The sequence below is a fragment of the Theropithecus gelada genome, chromosome 13 (assembly GCF_003255815.1).
Source record: "Theropithecus gelada isolate Dixy chromosome 13, Tgel_1.0, whole genome shotgun sequence".
Classification (NCBI taxonomy): Eukaryota; Metazoa; Chordata; class Mammalia; order Primates; family Cercopithecidae; genus Theropithecus; species Theropithecus gelada.
In genome coordinates, this window is record NC_037681.1 from 107,542,031 (window position 1) to 107,563,694 (window position 21,664).

General features: G+C 40.1%; 1 protein-coding gene across 2 annotated transcripts in view; it reads left to right on the forward strand.

Moving 5' to 3' along the window:
• The first annotated feature begins 1,616 nt into the window (after window positions 1-1,616).
• KDM3A (lysine demethylase 3A) overlaps window positions 1,617-21,664 on the forward strand; it is a 52,151-nt gene continuing 32,103 nt past the window's right edge. Inside the window, exons 1-8 of one of the 2 annotated variants that reach the window (XM_025354286.1) lie at window positions 1,617-1,922; window positions 2,498-2,713; window positions 10,199-10,354; window positions 11,424-11,534; window positions 15,376-15,478; window positions 16,723-16,847; window positions 17,014-17,086; window positions 17,190-17,278. In XM_025354286.1, coding sequence (XP_025210071.1) covers window positions 2,528-2,713; window positions 10,199-10,354; window positions 11,424-11,534; window positions 15,376-15,478; window positions 16,723-16,847; window positions 17,014-17,086; window positions 17,190-17,278 — 843 coding nt within the window. In that variant the 5' untranslated portion in view covers window positions 1,617-1,922; window positions 2,498-2,527. Of the gene's footprint in view, window positions 1,923-1,944; window positions 1,967-2,497; window positions 2,714-10,198; window positions 10,355-11,423; window positions 11,535-15,375; window positions 15,479-16,722; window positions 16,848-17,013; window positions 17,087-17,189; window positions 17,279-21,664 lie in introns of those variants that run through there. The other variant, XM_025354287.1, reaches the window with a different exon arrangement.

Here is a 21,664-nt window from a genome sequence, read left to right on the forward strand (position 1 = left end):
TTATAAAATGCATTGGATATCTTTCCATCTTTTCTAAGATCAGTAGAATTTTTCCCTTGAGTTGTTTTTCAGATTAATATTTAATTACATTATCTAAGTTCTCCATACCTTCTCTTGTATTTTAAATTTGAGTTGCATACTTCTGAGCTAGTTGTCTTCTATTCTGATAACAAATTGTCAAATTTGTAAAATTTCTCATTGTTCATAGCATTAGCTTAGGATAGGCCATGTTTTTAGATTCATAATAGTTCAGAAGACCATATTGTCTTCATGGACTTTATTCTTTAATATGAAACCCTTTCTCTTTTGACACTTTTAATTATATTAATATTGCTATATTGCTTTCATTTGGCTACCATTCGATTAAATATTTTAGCCCAGTATTTTCAAGCTTCCTGTGTTAAGAGTTTGCTTATGTCCAATTTATACTGGATTTTCCTTTTAATCCCAATTGTCTTTTTAAACTTGTGAGTGAAATTAACCCATTTATATTTATTGTAAATACTGATGTTTGGACTTACTTTTCACATTAAAAACATTTTTACCATATGTTCCAGTTTCTTTTGCTTATCTCGTTCCCATTCTGCCTTCCGTTCAGCCGGATAAGTTTTTTTTTCATTTAGCAGCTCCCTTCCTTTAAATGGTCTGCAGATTATAAATCCAATTCAATTCTTGTGTTACTAACTTTAAAAACTTAAAAGTCACATTCAGAATATGTATATTGAAAATTAACGTCCAATTTGCATCTATAATCCCTTGTATGTTTCCAAACATTCTCTGATTATCCGTTTTCACACTTACAAAATGGAGGCATGAGTTCTTCTTAAGGATTAAATGTGATGTAATGTCAAACACCAGCCTTTATGAACATGTCTTCAATTTCTTTATTCCGTGTCTTTTTCATTCAATCAAAATACTTCAGGTCCAGGGCACACAATCACCCCTTAACTGCTTTGTCCTTCAAAGTCACCTTCTCTTTCACCTCTTGCATCATTCATTATGGCCTTCAACTACTTTAAATTTCTTTGTAAGTCTCTGAATACCTTCTCAATCCCCCTTTAGAGAAAAAAAATCCCATTATACATGTATGCAAAGGTCTCTTTTGCTCTAAATTTAATGAACGTCATTATCCAGTAACTCCACGACTTTCTTCATTTATCCTTCAAAATGGCGGACTTCAGACGTTCCACGATCAGCACCACGTGCGCCTGCGCCTCCCGCAGCCATTTCGCCCAGCAGCCTAACCTCTGCGAGGCGCCTGCGCACGAGCCTCCAGCGCACTGTCGCTCCTCCCTCTAGCTGAGTACGCCTGAAACCGCACGTTCTCTTCCCTTCCCTCCCCCGCTGACTCTGCACCGCCCTCACCCTTTCCTGTGAGATTCTTCCGCGAAGTGGAAGGCTCATCTTCGGTCGACAGCCCACGCACTTGAAGAACAATCCAATAGGCACTTATAGCTCAGGATCTCGCCGTTCAGTCTTATCTATGCGCCACGGCAATTTTCCTCCAGGTCCCAAAGTTGATAACCGATTTCGCGGGACTTTTTTTTTGCATACCGTGAGGCAACAAATGGAAAGAATGGGTCTGTGGCGGAGGAATCACTGGCTTATTCTCTGTGTACTTTAACCTAATGGGGGTCGCCCGGGAGTCGGAAGGGGGAGGGGAAAGGGAGGAGGCAGCCAAGGAATTGTTTTTTTCTCTGGCCCCGCCCTCGCCCGGCCGGCCAATGGTGATGATCTGTTTCCCCCGGAGCCTCGCCCAGCTCTTGTGTCTCAGCCAATGAGCGGCGGAAGCGGCTCCGAGGGGGCGGGTCCGGGAGGCTGTGCGTGTCTTGTGAGAGCTCTTGAACCAAGTCAGTGCTGGAGTCGCCTGGGCGGCTGGAAACGGCGGCTGCCGCCGGTGACTCAGGGAGGCGGGAGGCGGGGTAAGAGCGCCGCGGCCTCGGCTGCGGGGAGAGGGGGAAGAAAGGTGAAAGCGCGGAGCGCGCGGCCCCGCCGCCCGTTGGCAGCGGCGCAGGCCAGGGGAGACAGGCGCCCGGGGGTCGGGGGCCGGGGAGCTGGGCGCCGGGGCTGGGCGGCGGGGCAAGTGCGGAATCGCGGGCTCGCCCTCCCTCCCCCGCGGGGCCGCCCGGGGCGGGGACCCAGCCGCCAGGGACCGGCGCTCTGCACCGGGGGCCTTTTCTTTTAGGGGCTGAGGGCTGAACACTTTCAAATCCACTCAAGCCGCAGATAATTCTTCCCTCACTCTCTCTGCGTTTGCGTTTGAGCTGTTAGAGAAGCCAAACTTGGGAGAGCGAGGGTCACGCGGCGCTGGGGCCCGGGTGTGTGGCAGGGGAGGGCGCCGGGGAGCGGGAGGGTGCGGGAGGGGGGCTTGGTACGGGTCCGCCCGGGGCCGCGTCCTCGCGCGGGTTCGGCGCCCTCAGCCCGCCCTCCCTGCTGTCTCCGCCCGGCCCCCTCCCACCGGCCGCCCCCGTCGCATTTTGTTTTTGTGTTTTTGCAGGGAGGAGCCCTTCCTGCAGGCGTGGAAACCATGGTGCTCACGCTCGGAGAAAGTTGGCCGGTATTGGTGGGGAAGCGATTTCTCAGTCTGTCCGCAGCAGACGGCAGCGACGGCAGCCACGACAGCTGGGACGTGGAGCGCGTCGCCGAGTGGCCCTGGCTCTCCGGGACTATTCGAGCTGTCTCTCACACCGACGTTACCAAGAAAGATCTGAAGGTACAGGCGGCTCCGGGCCTCTGCTGCCGGACGTTTCGCAGTTACCTTGGTAACGCGACCATGGGTTCCCTCCTTCCGTTTTCTGAAAACGGAGACCAGAAAGTTGGCATATGATCTGAAGGTGCAGGAAGCTAGACCTTGAAAGTCTTTGGAATGGTTGTGTAGAGCCGAGTTGTGTTTGGCCCACAGCTCCTGGCTGCCTGGCTTTAATAATGGCTTAGGGTTGTTCAGACACACTTCATTAATGCCGGTGCTGTGTCCCACTAGGGCTGTCTCATCTTTACTCCAGAGGAGGAGGAGTATTTTTGTTAGCGTTAGGTTGGGCCTGTAGGTGACGTTTGGGGTCATTAAGAATTGAGAGTTAGTGTTTAGAAGTACTTTCAGCTGGTTTTGTTTGTTTGTTCCTGTTAATTTATTCACTCAACTTTTAAAAAACTTCCATACTTGTTAAAAACGAAGTGAGTGTAGAGGGAGGAGCTTAAGTTCTGTTTGGCGTATTAGGGTGGGTGTTTGTCCGTATGTGGTGGGTCAGGGCAGGAGTGGGTTCCTGGTTGTCTGTGATGAGCCTGTGGGTGGGTGTGGGATATGACCATATATGGAGGGATGGGGTGGAGCTGTCCCATATATGGTATATTGGAGGACTGGCTTAGAAATACTGTACTTGGACGCATGAGGGGAGGGAGAGAATTGGGAACAAGTGCGGCCAGTGAGTTGTTTTTTTTTTTTTGTTAATCATAATGACACTCAGAACCTTTTTCTGTTAGATCTTTTCAAAGACAGATGAATTCTGATTGTGCTCCCTAATAGAAGTATTGGTGTGAAAGGATTGTCTGGGAACAACCAGTGAGGAAGCCATTGTACCAACAAAGACTCCTTTGTGCAAAAATAACTGAAAAAAGGTTCCTAACAAAGACTCCAAAGTGGTGATAACTTGAAGGAATCTTGTCAGAACAGAAGATATTTCCACCCTGCGTAGTGGATATGTTTCAAAATCTTCACTTGGCCATCATCTTTGCTTTTTCTTAAACTATGCTCAAATAAAGGAAGCAAGTTTTAGCATTGGCAGTTGATTTTATGTTGATTTCTGAAACGCTGTTCATTTGAACACTTTCAGGGGGACAGTGTATGCCCAAACTGGTATTTATCTGCAAAGAGTTGTAGGAAAGGGGTATGCTGTTAAGCATGTTTTAAAGCTTCAATGTTGTGCCTTCTCTCATGTTGAAAAGGAGGAGTGACCAAAGAGCATTTAACCCTGTGCCAAGCACTTCACAACTATGATCTCGTTTAATCCTTATAGCAGTTCTTGGGGGTAGGTACTAATATTGCCCCCATTTTATGGATGAAACTACTGTGCCTGAGGGGTATTAAGCATCTTGCCAAGGACACATAACTAGGAATTGACATATCCTGTATTCTGTCTAACCCAGGAAGTTTTACTCCAGAAGCTGCCCTCTTAACCGTCAGGCCAGTGATCAAGAGCCACAACAGAGCTCCTGTCATATGCTGTGAGGTTTGGTTTTTTCCTCCATTCCGCTCATTTTTCTGCCAAATCAGGTTTTGATGTTTATAGAGATAATATATTGTGGTAGAAGAATGGCCAACCTTTTTGCTTTGGACTTACAACCTTTCTATAAGATGGTCTTTGTGTACTAGATTTCAGTCGTGTTTGTTGTGGTTTATTTCACCTGCCAAATCAAATTTTCTCTAGTGCATTTGTTTTTATGTGATTTGAATGGAAACAAGATTTTATTTAAACTTTACAGTCTTTAGTTCTTTGGCAGATGTTGAGAGACTAGGCGTTCCCTTCTCTTCTCTGGCAGTGACCAAGGACCTGTTGGGTTAGGCAGGCAATCTAGGAGGAACTTTACATGTATATATTTTTAAATCTCCTTCCTCCACCCCCGACCTTTGAGGAGGTGGTGATGTCTTCATTTTCAGAATGAGGAAATAGATTTAGGAAAAGGAATCTTCTCCAGATTTGCATAATTAACTACTAAGGGAGGCTGCGAATCCAGATTTGGCTGAGTGTCTTCTCCACTGCACTTCGGTGCCTAACCTGAAGACACCTGGGAGTTCATGTCAAAAACAATTTTGGCTAGGTTGAATTTTTGCCTTACTTTGTACACATCACAACTCAACCCTCATGTAAGATGCCAGTCTACTGTCTCTTTTCTAGTCATGATTTATCACTGCATTTCTTAGTTGAGTAGCAGATATTAAGTTTGGGGGCTAAGTTGCCTTTAACAAAAAATAGGATTTTATTTTACCTTGATTTTAGAGTTCGGGGGTCTTGTTGCCCAGGCTGGTCTGGAACTCCTGGGTTCAAAACACCGAAACCAATTTGTGCTTGGTGAGATACAGGCAGGAACCAAGTAACTAAGAACATGCTTGCACTAGGGTTTAGGGGCTTTACGTTTTGGCGGGGGTGGGATGGGGGTGGGGCGAGGAGCTGAGATGAATGTCAATAAATAACATTCAAGGAATATGTAACCGTTCTTCTATTATTAGGACCAATACAAGTCTGTCTAGACTGGCTTGCTTAGATAGCTAGGCATGATATTAATGAGGCCAAGGCTTGTTAATTTTGTTTCATCTAGAGAGACTTTGTAACAGAATCACTTATTTAGATGACAAAAAGATAATATGTCTAGTAGTTGGTTACACAGAAGTTAAGGTGAAGACATAACAACAGTAGATAACTATGATTAAGTGGTTACATCAGGATTTAGCAAAGAAAAAATAATCATTAAATGATTATTATGTGACGATTACTTCATTTAATCCTTACAGATATCCTAGATGGTGAACTACATTTTTAGTGTCAAAAACTGAGGCGTAAAGAAGTTAAATAACTTGTCCAAGTTTGTCTCCAGACCTTGGACACTGGGCTTTAATATTCAGGTAGAGGGAGGTTAGAGCATTTTAGTTTGCTAGCCTCTATATCCCTAGCACCTAGAACACTGCTTGGCATGTAGTGTGTGCTCAACTATTTGAATGGATAAATGAAGGAATCGTAAAATTATTACCTCTCCTGTGGAGCAACAGTTCAGAAAGAATCTACTGATGAGGCAGTAGCATTCTCTTCATCTGGAATGACAACAGATCTTAATTAGATGTGGCTATAAAGACCACTTTAATCTTATTTTTATCCTGCTCTTTCTACTTGAGTATGAAATGAGTTGCTTCCTAGCTGATTTTGTTCACATAATTATGCATGCTGGGAATGCCCTGCTTCTTTAACTTGTCCTTTTCTTCCTTGAAGCCTAGCTTTTCCTTGAGTCTAATGCCCCTTCTTAGTCCTTAGGGGTGTCCTTAGCAGGTAAGTAGTCCTTGCCATCTGTATGTACCATTTCCTGCTATTGTCAGCAGTTGGGTTACTTGACTAATGCCTAGCCTTTCATTTTTGCACACCATTGGAACTTTAATGTTAGTGCAGTCTGCTGCCAGTCAAGCCATGTAAAATGAAAAAAACTAGCACAGTATAAAAACTGCCCCTTTTAATTGAATGCTGGACCTTGGGATTTTAGACAAACATTTTATTTAGGCATAAGAAGACATAAGTGGAAGCACAAGGAATTAATTTCTTTGTGGGATAGTGAATTAAGTGGTATTCTGCATTGTACAGGGCACAAAATAGACATGTAATTAAAAATTTCTTGTCTAAAAACCATATCATTCTGTGCTCCTACTTTTAAACTTGGAAACACTTTCCTTGGTCTTTCTGATGGCTTTTATAATCATATAGTCAGGTGAGATGAGAGTATGGTAAGAGTGGGAGATTTTGATACTAGTTTATTAGATATAATTGTATATCAGAGATTTTCTGCTGGGGAAATATTAGCTTGAAAAATCTGAAATACCGAGCATTTGGTCAAAGTGTTTCATAGGTACTAATAAGGTACACATTTGCAAAATACCATATTAAAAGGAGCAGATTTCAAAATTATAGGTAGTGAATCATAATTGATTCTGGCTTTTGAAGTCTCGCGGCCTAAGTTACACATCTCATTGTGAACCAAAGGAGCACGGGTGAAATAACACAATTTGGAATAGAAACTAGTTGTATCTGTCAGCTTGCATGAGCTTGGTCAAGTCACTTTAGTTCTTACTGAATTTAAATGTCTCTTTAGGCCAGGCGCAGTGGCTTACACCTGTAATCCCAGTAATTTGGTAGGCCAAGACGGGTGGAGGTCAGGAGTTCACGACCAGCATGGCCAACATGGTGTAAAACCCAGTCTCTACTAAAAATACAAAAATTAGCTAGGTGTGGTGGCACACACCTGTAATTCCAGCTACCTGGGAAGCTGAGGCACGAGAATCACCTGCATCCGGGAGGCAGAGGATGCAGTGAGCTGAGATTGCACCACTGCACTACAACTTGGGCAACAGATTGAGACTGTCTCAAAAAATAAGTGTCTTTAAATGTCCACAGAAGAGGCTTTTTGGGGGGATGTCATTAAATGTAAAACCTCAGACCTCAAGGCACAAATGAAAGATGCTTTGTTTTTTCTGGAAATGGGGTCTCGCTCTGTCACCCAGGCTAAAGTGCAGTGGCGCAATCATAGCTCACTGCAGCCTCAACTTCCTTGGCTCAAGCAATCCTCCCACCTCAGCCTCCCAAATATCTAGGACCAGAGGTGTGCACCACCACTCCTGGTTAATTTTTGTATTTTTTGTAGAGACGAGGTTTCCCCACGTTGCCTTGGCTGGTTTAGAACTCCTGGACTCAAGTGATCCTCCTGCCTTGGCCTCCCAAAGTGCTGGGATTACAGGTGTGAGTCACCGTGCCTGACTGACATATATGGTTTTGCTAGGAAACTTTTGAACAATATTGAAGAAAGCTCACAACTTGTTGGTTTTATTGTGTATTTTTTAAAGTCGTCTTTTTCCAAACAAAAGATAATGTGAATTTTTGGCTAACACAGCCTAATATTTGAAAATCATAAGCTTAAATTGTTTTTAAGGAGCTGAATTTTTTTTTTTTCACATCACTCAAAAATTGGGATATGAATAGGGATCCTGTCTGGCTTTTGGTTTATGGTTATCTTAAGCTTTAGATAGTGATCTGGTAAGAACTGTGATGTTGCTTAAGTTTTGGGAAACCACTTACGATCTTAATCCGTCTTAATCCTGCACTTTTTTTTTTTTTTGCTGAATAGATATTAATCATGTTGAAGACTCTCTTTCCCCTGCTCCTAATAGGTGATACCTTGATAAGATTTGAATTAACCATGGAGGTATTAAAACTACTGAGTTGTCTTGCCAGACCCTTTACATACTGTCTTTTGAAATATGCCCAACTATGCAATGAGAGGTGTTACGTTTTTCATTTTGAAAAACGTTGAGAGAACTTAGATTTTCTAAGTGAGGGTTCTTAACCTGGGGTGCAGGTTAGTTGGTTTCCTTTGTAATTGTAAATATTTTATTTTATATATGTAAAATCATTCTAAGAGAGATTCAATATAGCTGGGAATTCAAACCAAGATCTCTGAATCTGGATCTGGAATTTGTGGGTGCTCATGCCTCTTATGCCACATTGCTGATAAATGAGAAAACTGTCCACCTAAAGCTTGGTTGAGTTTGAGGTTGATGTGAATATGGAGCAGAAAGACTAGCCAATTTAGGGGAGATGTCAGAAAATACGGATTCCGTGGCTAGGAAACAGAAAGAAAGATGGGCAGTCTCTGCCAACCTTTGTGAAAGACCATTTGGTTGATTACAGTGATAGAAAACATATATATAACCAGGGAGAAACATATATGGGCCTTGCCACGCGGGTGTTTACATTCATTCTGATTTGGAAAGTACTCAGTATAACTGCAAAGTTAAAAGCCTAAAATACCAAGAAGATATGTAGTTTCCTAGGTAAAGTTACCTGGGAAGTTAGGGATGCATGTTTTGTTGGCTGAGAAGGGTAGGGTAGATCTTAGATTTCATTTATTTTTGTCCTGTAGACTGGAGAAGGTTTGGGATTGGGGCTAATGTGGGAATTTAGTGCCTTCTAAGTAGATGAGAGAAACAAGATAGGAACCCATTGCAGAGGGAAATTTATTCATTAATCTATTCCAACAAGTATTTGAGTACCGATTAGTTTCCATATACCAGTGATATACGGTGGTAAGCAAAAGCAGAGACAGACTTTGACCTATTAGAATTTATTTGTCAATCAGTTAACCACAAATAAATAATGCAAAGTATGGATAAGAGCTAAGACAGAAAAGTACAGAACTTTGAGTGCAATTAGTAAGGAGACCTCTCTTGGGAGAGAGAGGCACTTTGGTAAGGGAGGGTTTGAGGAAAGGATATATGAATTTTGTTCTGACAGATGAAGTTAACTAGTTAATAAACTTAAGGTTGAAAAGGGATGTATGACTGATGTCTGTAAAATTATGAACAGATTTGATAGATGATAGATGTATTAACTAATTCCTGGAAACCAAAATGAGAGATCTCTTTAGTGAGAGGAGGAATTTTAAATCAAATAGAAACAGTGATTTTTACACTGAATATTGAGGGAGTTTATTGTCATTGGTAGAATACAAAAAGCGTTAAAGAGGACCTAGAGTAAGTTAAGGGGTAGCATATTCATAATGGGTTAAGGAAGCTGGAGTGTTTCAGTGCTTTTATATGACTTCGAGTTTTATGGTTTTGTAAACAATTCCTACTCATAGATCACTCCCAGAAGCCCACTTTTAGACTGAATTTTTTTAATGTCTTAAAATATGTATACAAATTATAAGAGTTGTAGCCTTAGGGTTAAAAGTATTATGCAGGTCAGAAGCAGAAAACATTACAATTACTTGGAAAACAATATTTCAAGGTAGTTTAACTTTCATGTAAGAAGTTATAGTTCTGAAAAACTCTGTAGTCATTATATTAATCACTTGTTTCTATGTTATCAAACTAGTAGTTTTAGACTCCAAATTCTGTGGTAAATTTCCTAGCTTATTCAACTGAAAGGGATATTGAAAATGTGCTATATATTAGGCCTTGTGCTAAATTCTACTCATTTCAGAGGAATTCAAAAGCAGGTGGTGGATTGTGGTGATGGGGTGTTGTCTGAAGCCCACTTATATTGTCAACAGAGAGTTACAATGCAATTCTATTAAGTACATCTTTTGAGTTTCAAATTTTTGTCTTCCAATTCCAAAAGCTCAGATGTCTAATTAACGTATGTAAACACCTGCTAAGTAGGGTGTCTTTGGTTTCTGGGCTTTCCAGGGGTTTACTTTAGGGACAGAGACTGGCCCAAAAAGCCTTGACTTCTGCATCCCGAAGTGAGTTGGGAGCCAAAGCCTGGTTCATGTGTGATTATGTGTTGTGGGCTGTGACGGGACGTGAGGGAGCTGAAAGGGGGAAAGCACATCCAGATAAAAGATTCACATAGAATAATGAAGGTATAGTTCGTTATTAACTGGGGCATTTGTAATGCTTATTTTTACAAATTGAATCTGCTTCCCCCACCCCCCAATTTTGTCTGTCTAGGTGTGTGTGGAATTTGATGGGGAATCTTGGAGGAAAAGAAGATGGATAGAAGTCTACAGTCTTCTAAGGAGAGCATTTTTAGTAGAACATAACTTGGTTTTAGCTGAAAGAAAGTCACCTGAAATTTCTGAACGAATTGTACAGTGGCCTGCAATAGTGAGTAAAACTTGGGCTTATTGAACTCCTGAGAAGAGGGCGTTTTATCCATTGTGGGTAAAACAAGGAATATATAAATGTAATGCCAGAAAGTCAGAAAAGTTCCGAGGATCTCCTGCCAGCCCTGGAGGTAGTAGTGGGAATGTCTAGGTCAGAAGGCAGGAACCTAGCAGTCATATGCAAACATATAGATCTGTTTGGTTTGGCCCTTGCAATACTTTCAAAACATTTGAATTAATTGCCTACTTTAAAAAATGCGGAGAATACATCTAAAAATCTAGATTTCTACTGTCTCTTAAAAAATCTACAAGATAATGGCAGCACTGGAGCCTTAAGGCAGCAATAGGCTGGAACTGAATAGTAGCTGTTGCCTTGTTTCCTGTATGGTTTCCAGTCTTGATCTTATGATCTTTAAGGTTCCCTCTGGATTATTATATTTTTTGGCTTTAAAGATACTGTAAGTCAGTATATGATTGTGCTTTATCCACATTGTAAAATGTGGTGCAAAGAGAAGAGTGAGCGCTGTCTGGAGAGGACACTTTAGTCTTTATAGGACTTGAGCTGGTGCTTCAAGGAGTAAAGGTTGGATCTAGATAGTTTGGAAAGGCCGGGAGAATAGTTGAAGGCTGATCAGATTGTGATCAGGTTTTGCCCATAAGTGAAAAGAGCTGCCATGGAGATTCTTGAGAGATAAGGGTTGTGGTTAAAGTTTTATTTTGCTCTTTGTATTTTTTTTCCAGCTGTTTAGAACTGGGTAAAAACACAGGCCTGTCTCCCCAGAAAAGTGTGCATACGAACAGTTTTTGCATAAATTTTTGGGAAACCATGAATCTGTGGACCCAGTCCTGTATATTAATAACTCCCAAACGTCTATCTGGTTTAAATTACTGGGTTTGAATAAAAATTGTATTATCTGTGGCTGCATAAATAGTAGTTGTGAGATAACTTGCAGTAAATAAAAAAAATTAATGGCTTTATCACTTTCTCTGTGTATGGAAAATAGCCAGTTCCTATTTTCAGAATTATGCTGACAGCAGTTACGATGCTAACGTGTTTTCTTTTGTTTTAGATGTACAAACCTCTGTTGGACAAAGCTGGTTTGGGATCCATAACTTCTATTCGCTTTCTGGGAGATCAACAAAGAGTATTTCTTTCTAAAGATGTTTTGAAGCCTATACAGGTAAAACATAGAAACAGTAGTAATCTTTAGAAACAGAAATACGAACTCCTTTAACATGAGAAGTACAGTACAGTTGAACTTTGAACAGTATGGGTATTATGGATGCCGACCCCTTGCACAGTAAAACATCTACATATAACTTCGATTCCTTCCAGACTCTGCTAATAGCTTACTGTTGACCAGAAGCCTTGTTGATAAACAGTTGGTTAACATATATTTTGTGTATGTATTACATACTGTATCTTACAATAAAATTAGCTAGATAAAATGTTATTAAAATCGTAAGCAGAATACATTTAGTATTCATTAAGTAGAAGTAGATCATTATAAAGGTTTTTATCCTTGTCTTCATGTTGAGTAGGCTTTTGGTCTTGCAATCTCAGGGGTGGCAGAGGTGGAAGAAAATCTGTTGATAAGGGGTCTGCAAAGTCCACACCTGTGTTGTTCAATGGCCAAATGTATTGATGTTGATTGCTCTAATTTAAATACCTAAAGGGAAAGAACCCATCCCATCATCAATTAGGTGTTAGACTCATTCCTCAGTGTTAGCTTTTGGGTTAGTGCTGTCCATTTATGGTTGAAAGGACTATAGTTGATGGTGTGTGTGTATGGAAAACACTTAGGTAATATGAAAATAATGTTTAAGAGTAGACTGTTTATATACATATATGTGCATGCATATATATACACTTATGCATACATATATATATAAGCAGTCCTCATTATTTGTAGATTCTATGTTTGTGAATTTATCTGCTTGCTAAAATATATTTGTAACCCCAAATCAATACTTGTGGTGACTCATGGTCATTCACCAGTACTTGCAGAGCTGCAAACAATTTGAGTTGCGTGATGCAGGTTCCCAGCTCCTAGCTAAGGTTAAATAGGTGATGTTCCACCTTGTTTCACTTATGCTGTAAACAAGTGTGCTTCTTGCAGTCTAGTGCTGCATTTTTGTGCTTTTTTTTTTTTGGTGATTTCACTGTTTAAAATGGTCTCAGCAGCAGTGCTGAAGTGCCATGATGTGTCTTAGGAACAAAATGTGTTAGATAAGCTTCGTTCATCTGTGAGTTATAGTGCTCTTGGCTATGAATTCAAGTTTAGTGCATAAGCAGTGTATGTTAAATAAGATGTCTTTCAACAGAAACGCATAAAACAAGATTATGTGTCAATTGTTTGATGAAAATGTGACCAGAGGCTCGAAGGAACCTATGCCTGTATTTCCCCTAGGAGCAATGGTTCAGTATTTGTTAATAAACCATTTTTTTGCAACTTGATAAAACTTAAATACTGCAAATGGGTGAGAATAGACTTCACACGCGTGCACAAACACACACACATTATAATAATATTCATCTTTTAGATATCATTTATAAAGCTGAAAAATCTTCTTGACTACTTTCTGTTTTGTGACTTCATACTTGACTTGTTTCTTTGTAGTATAGAACTCTGAAACCTATTTGCTAAAAGTGGTTTGGGGTCAGTGGTTACCGGGTTGCCAAGCCTGTGTTGGGAAGCCCAAAGCACTGGCTTTCCCTCTACTTGAGTCTCATCCGTACTTCCATATCTGGAAAGTGAGTGAAAACAGAATTCATAATCTGAACCTTATTTTATAATGTTTAAGTAATGGAACAGAGGAAGATGCTTTCACTTAGTTAATTTCAGACACAAGTTCTTAGGTTAGATACCCATCTGGATATTTTTCCTGCCTTAAAGGGAAGACTGACTTGCTTGCGGGGATCAAATAACATACAGGGAGGTTGTGGATATTTTGCTTTAGTGAGTGATAAAAGGAATTTTTTATTCTTAGTGATGTTTTCTGAATTTACATCTTTCCTGTATTTAAGGTTTTCAGTTAAGGTAGAACTCTAGTTTTGTTTCTTGAGGTTGAAAAAGAAACATCTAAATTAGTAAGTTTATATTTATTCTCAGAGGGGCTGTGAGCCATCAGTGTGAATGTTGTCATTAATACAATATTAATATATAATTAACTGGGAGAAATATAATGTGTGGTCTTTTACTGATGTTGAGTTTTCAAAGTTTAGTACTTCAGATAATTATCTTGTAGATATGGGTGATCACAGTAGGCTGTACAAAAGTCCACATTGGGGGATGTGATCACCCCAGTAGGATACTTGCTCTAGATAATGCACAGAGCACATGAATATCATTTGGCATATGCAAAAATTGGGGTTGAAAGTTAGGGTCCGTCTTTAGATTGAATTTCACTCAGTTATTTGTGGGTGAGAAAAAGATAAGGTATCTGGACAACTGTTTTGCACTTCTGCTAAGCCCTAAAACTCTTCTAGGTAGCCTGATATTTTTCTACTTTATTGAAGCCCTTTGCAGTTCTTTCCATTATTATGTACTTTCATCTTGTAGTAGGAATTGGAGAATACAATTAAATTTTTTGAAATTTTATAAACAATACATGCATGAGAAAACAAAAATGAACACGTTCTGGTAATTAATATTGATCTCTTATGGAGACCCTAGGTTTGTCTAATGTTACTTGGCAAAAGAAATACATTTTTCCAGTGCGGCTTCTCTCTCTAACAGACTAGTTATCCTTCCCAGTGGGAAAAATGGATGAACCATTCTTGGTCACTAACCATTTCACAGTGGCAGAAAAGCATAAAGGCCTGATATCGGAAGGGCTTCTGTGTTTAGCACTGTTTTTTCTTTGCCCTGCTAGAATTCGGTTTGGCAGGTTATTCCTATTGACAGTTTCTGTATTACATTTATCATAACTGGGTGTGCACACAAAGCCAGAAGACTGTGGAATAGTGCCAAGAATGGAGCTGCTGCCAAGAATTGAATGTTTCAGAACTGGCTTACTCTGAAGCCTGAGGCTATTCATTCAGATTTTCTGTTTGTCCCCCCACATCCCTTTTTGTAAAAAAAAAAAAAAAAATGCATTTGTAATACTAGTTATGTTAAAATAATCTGTGTGAAATGGGTTGTTAAAAACAGCAGTTTCTTACCAGGAAGGGAGCTGAAGCTTGGTCAGCTTTAAGGTGCCTTAGAAAATAGGGTTTTGGCCTAGGTAACCAGGCCGAGATGTGGTTCAAGATTTTCCCTAAAATTGCCATCTTGGGTGCATGCTTGCTCATCCCCAGGGTGGCCACCGGGCACAGCCATGGATTCACTAATGGGAATATGGAAAAAAGGGCTGCCCATAATCAGTGGAGTTTGGTGGAAAGAGATATGTGTACCTTTGGAGTTAATCTTTATGATGTATCAAAAGGTTTGGAGAACACTGATTAAGGAAACATTCTTCTGATTGATGAATAAACTAACTCTCAGTTATGGTCATCTACCCCTGCTAGGAGGTTACACAGTGTATTATATGGCACAGGCAGTGTGTTATATAAAATAAAACCCAAACAGTAATTGAAATGAATTGACCATGTACATCTGTCTCTTGTGTGTCTTATCTGTGTTTTTTGTCCCTTGGATTTGGATTGTGATTTCCCCATCCACAGTATTTAGGATACAGAGTGTTTTTTACTTGGATTGACCAGCTATTTGTTTGCTTGCTTTTTTCCCATCGACAAAGTTAGTCATATTTAAAATTATGCTTTGATCTGCTCTTAATATTTCTCATGCTTCTAGCTTGGGATGACTTTACTTCAGTCTGCCTTATAGCTGTGCTCATTTGATGGTTTAGGACTTTTTGAGCCATCTGGTTTACTGGAATTGGAATGATTTGGGCTATCACGTGGTTTGTTGACACTACTTTAACCCATTTGATTAACCAATTGAAATAGCCCACTGGAATTTAAATAACTCTTCTTATTAACTGTTATTCCTTAACATGTAATGATTTTTCATTTTTCAGGATGTAAACAGTCTTCGACTTTCTCTTACGGATAATCAGATTGTCAGCAAAGAATTTCAAGCTTTGATAGTGAAGCATTTAGATGAAAGCCATCTTTTAAAAGGTATTTGCATTATCTAGTGTTGATAGTTCATGAGTTGACCAATAATTAGCTTGTGAGAAACTAGGGTTTAGCCTCTCATTCATTTGCTCATTGAAATTTCTTTTTTTCTTTTCTTTTTTTTTTTTGAGACAGAGTCTTGTTCCTAGGCTGGAGTGCAGTGGTGCTGTCTTGGCTCACTGCAGCCTCTGCCTTCCAAGTAGCTAGGACTACAGGCATGTATCACCACACCTGGCTAGTTTTTGTATTTTAGTAGAGACAAGGTTTCACCATGTTGGCCAGACTGGTCTCAAACTCCTGGCCTTAAGTGATCTGCCTGCCAAGTGTGAGCCATGATGCCCAGCCATTTCTTTCTTTTTTGCTCAAATAAATTTTTAAGAGTTTTAAAATTTGAAATTCAAAAAATGTGTGTGTTGCTAAAACCTCTGAAATTTGGGGATTATATGAAACTAACAGTAAAGTAGGGCCAGGCACAGTGGCTCAAACCTGTAATCCCAGCACTTTGGGACGTCCAAGGTGGGAGGATTGCTTGAGCCTAGGATAGGAGTTCAAGACCAGCTTGGGCAACACAGGGAGATGCTGATCTCTACAAAACATTTTTTAAAAAATTATCCCAGTGTGGTGGCACATGCCTGTAATCCCAGCTACTCAGGAGGCTGAGGCAGGAGGATCACTTGAGCCCAGGAGGTCAAGGCTGCAGTGATCCCTGATTACACTGCTACGCTCCAGCCTGGGTGACAGAGCAAGACCCTGTCTCAAAAAAAATAAATAAATAAAAAAATAAAGTAGATATTTTTAAAGCTCAGCTATATTTTGATGTGGAATTTGATATGTTTGGAATATCAGCCATATAAAATGGATAAGGCATTAATTTGATACTCCTTACTTTCCCATTTATGTTACTGAGTTTCTACAATCATACATTTTTTTCTGTGATTTTTAGATTATCAGACATAGTATTTCTGTTGGGGTTCCTGAATTTGATTCCTCTAAAACTACACAGGACAGTGAGTGAGGTCTTGATGAATTGTCTGATATGACTTCAGTCTGATACAAAATAAAAAGTTTAAATTTTCTCTTAGCTTTTCTGAAATGTCAGTCATCTTATGTTTGTAGTGATTCTTTTAATGTTTACTTTTGCATTTTTTAAAAAAAAGACTTAGGAAAAGATTGTCCTGGATGATGTTGCTATTGGGAGATAATGCAAATGGTTCTAAGTTTTTTTTTTTTTGTTTTTTTTTTTTGAGGTGACAAAAACTTAGTTGGTTCAGAAGTAAAAATTTATAGCTTGGACCCATCTACTCAGTGGTTTTCAGCAACCGTTGTAAGTGGAAACCCAGCATCAAAAACTCTTCAAGTCAACTGTGAGGAGGTAAAGACAACAATAACTCCTTGTAAGATAACTCGACAAAGTGTGATAACTATACAAAGCATGTATGATTTTCTAGGCACTAAATACCTTTATTATTTGAAACTGATTTTCAGTATGTTCTTGAGCATTTTTATTTTCCTGTATCTTTGTTTCATTTATTTTTAAGATTCCAGCACTGAAAATTGTTGATCCATCACTGATTCATGTTGAAGTTGTACACGATAACCTTGTGACATGTGGTAAGATACGTTATTAAAATCTTTCTTCTCCTTTCCCTTTTCCTCCTTTCTTCTCATTAAGAGAAACAGGGAAACCAACTTAACCTATTTTTAAATATTTTAGGTAATTCTGCAAGAATTGGAGCTGTAAAACGCAAGTCTTCTGAGAATAATGGAACCCTGGTTTCCAAACAAGCAAAATCTTGCTCTGAGGTAACCTTTATTTATGTCACTTGTGTAAAGCTTTCCTTAACTCTAACATTGCATGGCTAGTTTATATTTTTTTAATCATTTATTTAATTATTTTTGTTTCAGAGATAGGATCTCACTCTGTCACCCAGGCTAGAGTGCAGTGGTGCAGTCAGAGCTTACTGCAGCCTTGAACTCCTGCCTCCAGAGTAGCTGGAACTGCAGGCATGTGCCATGCACGACGTCTGGCTAATTTTTGTGTTTTTTGTAGAGACAGGGTCTTGGTATGTTGATCAGACTGATCTTGAATTCCTGGGCTCAAGCAATCCTCCCGCCTCAGCTTCCCAAAGTGCTGAGATTACAGTCATGAGTGAGCTACTGCCCCTGGCTGCATGGCCAATTTTTTTAGTGTTATATGCTGTCTGCTCTTCTTTGCTAGTTCCAGATCTTGGCCATAATTTCTACACTGAAGCAGATGGAGATAATATAAGTTTATGGTTCACTATTTTATTTTAAAAAGTTTCATTTTTTGGTATTTGCTGGAGATTCTCAATAGATTTGACAATTTCACTGTGTGGAAGTGTTCTTAAAGGTAAATTGAGTTGTGTGTGTCAGTGCCTGGCATGAAAAGAGGGAAGGAGCCTTAGAATTCTGAGTAGTTTGGGTGTTGAAATAGGACCCTCACCTTCTGAATAATAAGGAATTTTAATTGGTCGTTTGTGATTGGGTAAACAAATGTATTTCAAGGGAAGTGATTGGTTTGCCATTACTAGTTTCTGCCCAGAAAAGTATAGGCTTTTGTGAATGCTACCATGGGTTCAGGTACCAGATTTAATTCTGTTCTGAAATAGTTACCATTTGGACCAAGACTATTTCTTTTTTAGGTGAATTAAATCATTAGGACCTATTACAGTACAGATAACTTTTTTGCACCTTCGGAATCCAAATGCACTTGTCACATGGATAGTTTTCCTGTGTTACAATTATTGAAAACTCCTTTATAATGCTCTGCCCCAGCCTGGAGTTTAAAATTTAAAAACTGACCAAGGCCAGGAGAAATGGCATGGGGAGTGGGCCAGGAAGCCAATGAATGAATCTAGGTTTTTTAATTAAGGGCAGACTGGACTACAGCATCGACTGGAACCAAAGCTAGCACTGTGCCACACAAACACTTGAGTCTATGTAGCTAGGATGGTTAATTGGCTTTCTTGAATCTTTGCCTGTATACAGGCAACAGGAACTTTGATACTTTGTATCAAAGCTTTGTAAACCAGTGTCTGAAGCCTCTGCCCTCCTTTGAAAGGGTATAGGCTTTGACTTCTTGAGTGGAGGCTCAGGTTGTTTAGGAAAGAATGAAGAAGTAATTATGGAAATTAGTCTTACTACCTTTCATTTTTGCCTTAAAGTTTACAAGGTAATTTCAAGTACATCCATCCAAGAAACCAGTTACTGTATTAAGTACTCACTGTGTAGTGGATACTTGGGCCTGGAGATTGAAAGGTATCTGGAGTTCCTGTCTCAGAGTCCATAGGATAGTGAAGGAGACAGACTTCTAAAGGGCTCCCACAAGTGCAGGGGGAGTGCTCTGGGCAGGAGCTCTGCAGGTGCCTCAAGAAGCAGCCTGGGCAGAACCCGTGAGACAGAGAGGACATGTCTTGTTTGGTGAAGGGCAAATGTTTCATTGTGGCTGGGGCACAGGAGGCGTGGAAAAAGAGAAGCAGGGTCAGAGATAGGAAGTTTGGGTTTTATGCTGCAGATGAAGAAGGGGTGTCTGGGGTGTTCAGGGGTTTTAAGTTCAGGAGATTGACTTAAGCTTTGTAGATGATGGATGAGAGAAGGATATGAGAATAGAAATGAGGGCACTGATTAGGTTAGTTGTATTGCACATCATAAATAGGCTTGAGGTGAGGCGGTAGCTAAGGGGGTGGAGAGCTATTTAGGAGACAGCATTAGTTGAATTTGGTGGAAGACTAGGTGTTAGGACTGAGGAAGCACAGGAACCTAGCTAATGAAGTAGGTAGAACAAATGGAATGTCTGCCTCAAAGAACATGACAGTTCTAGCTTAGGAATCCCAAGTGACATGGTCAGGCAATTATTTATGATACTATATAGTCTCCCAGTGTAGAAAGGGGCTGAGCTGGTGAGGAATAGGGGTCCCTGGTCTAGAAGGGAACAGATAGTAAGGCTCTGGGTAAGTAATGTGGCCAGGACTACACAGAGGATGTCAAGCTCAGAGACAATATTGTCGAGTAATCCATAGTATTAGAAGCTGAGAGAGAAACAGGATAGAACAATAATTTCTTTATGTCAGGTTTTAACATTAGAGAAATTATTAGTAGTCTAGAGTTAGTAAATATCAGTTTGGAGAAGTTGGTTGTGTGTTACCTGTCATGGGGAATGTGTCAGTGTAAATTGGAGTATGATGAAAAGGAGAGCTGAGCTGCAAGGTGTGCTGAGGAAGAGGGGTCAGGAATAGGAATGGCATATCCTGTTGGATGGTGGAGCAATCAGTCTGGGGTGCAAGCAGAACTGAGGTCAGTGGGAACCTCCTGTAGGGGAAGGTGCCTTCAGAGTGTTGAGTGTGTCAGCAATGGGAAAGGCGTTTGAGCAAGTAAATTTCTAACCTTCAAGGAGGTACTTGTAAAATGTGGGTATATAGACATATATGATGTGATCCTGTCTCCTTGACTCAAATTCTTAAAAGGTAGGGAGCATTACTTTTTTATCTTTCTCAGCATGTTGCCCATATTATATGTGCTATTGAGCTGATTGATGGGCACATTAGAAGCTATTAAAAAAAATAAGCCTGCACTTTAGCCTGGAGATAAGTTTCTTAACTTCTGCATCTAAAATGATAAACTAAATAAAGTGTTTTAAAAATGTACGTTGCAGCTCTTGAGCTCTATGCTAGTCATGTCATTCTAAAGGGAGTTGAAGGTGGTGGATTTTTACCTGGGTTTTAGAAGTGTTTGAAAATATTTTTTTGATTATTAAGCTCATCTCATTTTAAAATTTTTGGTTAACCTAGAAAAGTATAGTAAAGAATAGAATCATCACTTATAATTATACTTCTCAGAGACTCTCTGTTTACATTTTGAAATACTTATCTCCTCTTTTTCCCCCTATATGTATCACAGAGACCTGATTTTTTTGTTAGTTTTTTAAAACTAAAAACCATAGTCTTGTAGCCTCCTTGATTCCTTTGCAATGTATTATAACTATTATTCCATATCGGCAAATATCTTTCATTCTGGGTGATTCTTGTAATCAGACAAGTTTTGGATATACTGGCCTGGCCTAGATTTCAAGAGGGCTGGAGAGATAAAGGGAGCAGTGGGGAAGGAAAGTATTTGAAAATGTATGAGTGAAAGGTGAGTACAGTAACACACTCGGCACGATTCTCACTGTGTTTGCACTTCCCAGATGTGTTGGACAGGCACTTTTAGGGTGGTCTTTGGAAGACAGGCATTTGGGATTAGGTAGGCAAGACTCTTGACTGTCTTGATGAATACTTTTGGTTAAGCTAAACCTGTTTGCCAGTGATATCTGGCTCCTTGAAGGTCTTCTCTGCCTAGCAGACTATTCCTCAGAGTTACGATGTTGCCTGGTTAGTTGGGAAAGAGTCTGCTGAGGAGTGTGAGCCAGCAGTGTCCTTTTTAGAATTCTATCATACACTCAATTATATTATCTCCGTCTGCTGGCAGGGAGGAACTATTGCCATGACTGGTATAGAAGACCTTCAGGGAAAACTCTTCAGGTAAGAAGAAACTTTGACCCTTTGTTGAGTCAGAGGCCAGTGCAGTGGTGCACTTGTGAACATGGGTTTGGGAATTGGAGTCCTGTTCCTGTTGAGCTACACCTTAGGAAAGTTGTAGAAGGAAATACCTGAGTTTCTTAAAGGAAAAGCACGCTAAGTTATGCTAATTCTAACACACAGTGACAGAATTGAGAAAGTTTTCGCAATGTTTTTCTGCTTTAAGACAGCTCATCTCTAAAATTTGTTTTAGCACCAGGCGCTATGGTAAAGCACAGCCCTGTAAAGTATACTTTATAGGAAGAAAGTGCTAGGAAGTGTTAGAGACTGAATTTCAAACCAAAGGCTAACGCCAAAATCCAGTAGTCTTCATCACTGTGCTGTTGCCACTGCTCTCCAAATCTTCTCCTTGGTGTGCTGAATTACCTTTGTATAAATAGCAGATTTCTCCTTTCTTCCCTCCTTCCCTCTGTTCCTCCATCTGTCCTTCCAACAAGTTAGTATTTGCTAGACTGATCTACAGTGGTGATCCTATCACTTGAAGTAACTCATAAGACTTATTGATTTATAGCTATTTAGGAATGTTATGTGCCAACAGCATTCACTCATTCGTATGTTCATTCCACCAGTCTTATTTATTGAGCATCCACTGTAT